Source organism: Gekko japonicus, unplaced genomic scaffold (genome assembly GCF_001447785.1).
Source record: "Gekko japonicus isolate JY-2015 unplaced genomic scaffold, Gekko_japonicus_V1.1 scaffold1597, whole genome shotgun sequence".
In the NCBI taxonomy this organism is placed as follows: Eukaryota; Metazoa; Chordata; class Lepidosauria; order Squamata; family Gekkonidae; genus Gekko; species Gekko japonicus.
In genome coordinates, this window is record NW_015169222.1 from 420687 (window position 1) to 422515 (window position 1829).

At 41.3% G+C, this 1829-nt stretch overlaps 1 protein-coding gene across 1 annotated transcript in view; it reads right to left on the minus strand.

The window, feature by feature from the left end:
- Positions 1-1292, minus strand: part of LOC107114816 (chromosome unknown open reading frame, human C2orf50) — a 14904-nt gene extending 13612 nt beyond the window's left edge. Inside the window, exon 1 of the mRNA XM_015416408.1 lies at positions 958-1292. Coding sequence (XP_015271894.1) covers positions 958-1292 — 335 coding nt within the window. The remainder of the gene's footprint in view (positions 1-957) is intronic.
- Positions 1293-1829: the final 537 nt, after the last annotated feature.

Below are 1829 nucleotides of genomic sequence, written 5' to 3' on the forward strand. Positions count from 1 at the left end.
TTTCCCAGCCAAAATGCATGAGGAACAGCATAAAACATACATTAAATAAATATTATGGCAAAACACGGTGAGATGGGTTAAAGACAATTAACAATATTTAGAAATAAAAACACTGAAATATCATGCTTTTAATAACCTTGTCCCAGCCAAAATGATTCCAGAATCCAGAACAGCAAAAAATGGGCCGGAATTTGGCAGAAACAAGAGGATATGTTAGAAGAATCACAGGAGAAAGAGCAGGACGCCATAGATTTCAATAACCCCTTCCCAACCAAAACTCATTTACAATCAGAATCAGAAATACATTAAAAGGCTGAGTTCCCTGTAGGAGTGCCTCTTTGCTTATACCTGTGCTCAGCTTTGAGAGAGAGAATAAAGCAATTGCTACAAAAAGTCGTAAGGCCCCAGAGCTGCCTTTAGTTCTATCTCTGGAACTTCTTGCTACAGACAGAGAGATGGGGAACATACAACACTATAATAAATAACAGCAGTGCTCCATTACAATGCAAGAATGTGCAGAATCTTGGATTCTGTATAAAAGTACTGTTAAAAGGGAGATCCTTTCCCACCGAATGCTCACGCAGTAAATAAGGAGATCAATGCATACCTTTTTCCAACACAGAGATAGTTACTATATCAGTTAAAACGTGTATGCTATCATATCTGATCTGTGTTCTCATAATAAAAATAAACATTCATGCTGCACTTGACATATAGACAATAATTTCACATGTCTTTTCCTATAAAGAGATTAGTTCAAAGAAAGAAAGATTAGTGTATGAAGCCAACCTAAGAAAACAGACAGTGGATGAAAACAGATAATAGCAGCATACTCAGTGTACAACCATACTTTGGACTAGAGGTTCTCTCTAAAATCAGCACATGTACACTCCAACACAAAAGAACTGCTGGGTTAGTGCCAACAGGAGGAGACTGCCAAATGGGTCTGATACTTACCAGTATTTGGTTGCCCTTCTTTCAGCATCCACTAACTCTCTCCAGATCTTGTCCTGTTGGACCTGGTCACCCTTCAAGGCTTCTTGCTGTTCTCCTTGAGTTCTCCTCAATTGTTTCACCAAGCTTGGTGTGGCTGATGTGGATCGTCCTGTCTGAGTGCTGCTGAGCAAAGGAGATGTGGATGAGGAAGAATCCCCAACATGGCTGGTCACTGGCAACCAGTCCCCTGCTGATGTCGTTCCCCAAAGCCCGTTTGCTCTGCTCCCTGAGCCTCTTGTGCTACGTGATGCTGGATTATCACTAGAAAGCTTGGGCATTTCATCAACATTCATCATTATTTATTCTAGCATTTTTGGTTTAATGAGCCAAGCCAGTAGAAACTGTACAGAGAGCACGACGTCCAACAGGCAAAGTTTCTGGCAACTCTGCATGTACTGTTTTGGATCACTCTTGCGTGCAAGCTGGCCTAGGTAAGATTCAGCATCACTATATATTTCTTTTAAAAAAGCAAAAACCATTGACAGTTCTGGATTCTTGGCTGTCTATAGTAAGCTTTAAATACATGTTCCAGAAACTGAAGCATCTGCTCCTTTATTTTATAACTCTCACATTGCTTCAAGAGTCCCCAGAATGCCGGCTGAATGTGTTAAAACAGCCTAGTGTTATCAGTAGTACACAGGGAGTTCCCCCCCCCAGGACCAAGACAGCTTTTGTTCTGCTTGTGCAACTGAAACGAAACACCCAGAGCCTTGCGTTTTCTCAGTGTGTTTACTGTCTCCATTGGAAACCAGACTAGCTTTTGTCATGAATATTGATCACTACAAGAAGGCATGTGCCCAGTAACAATGGCTAACCCAGACAGCTGCTGGAGA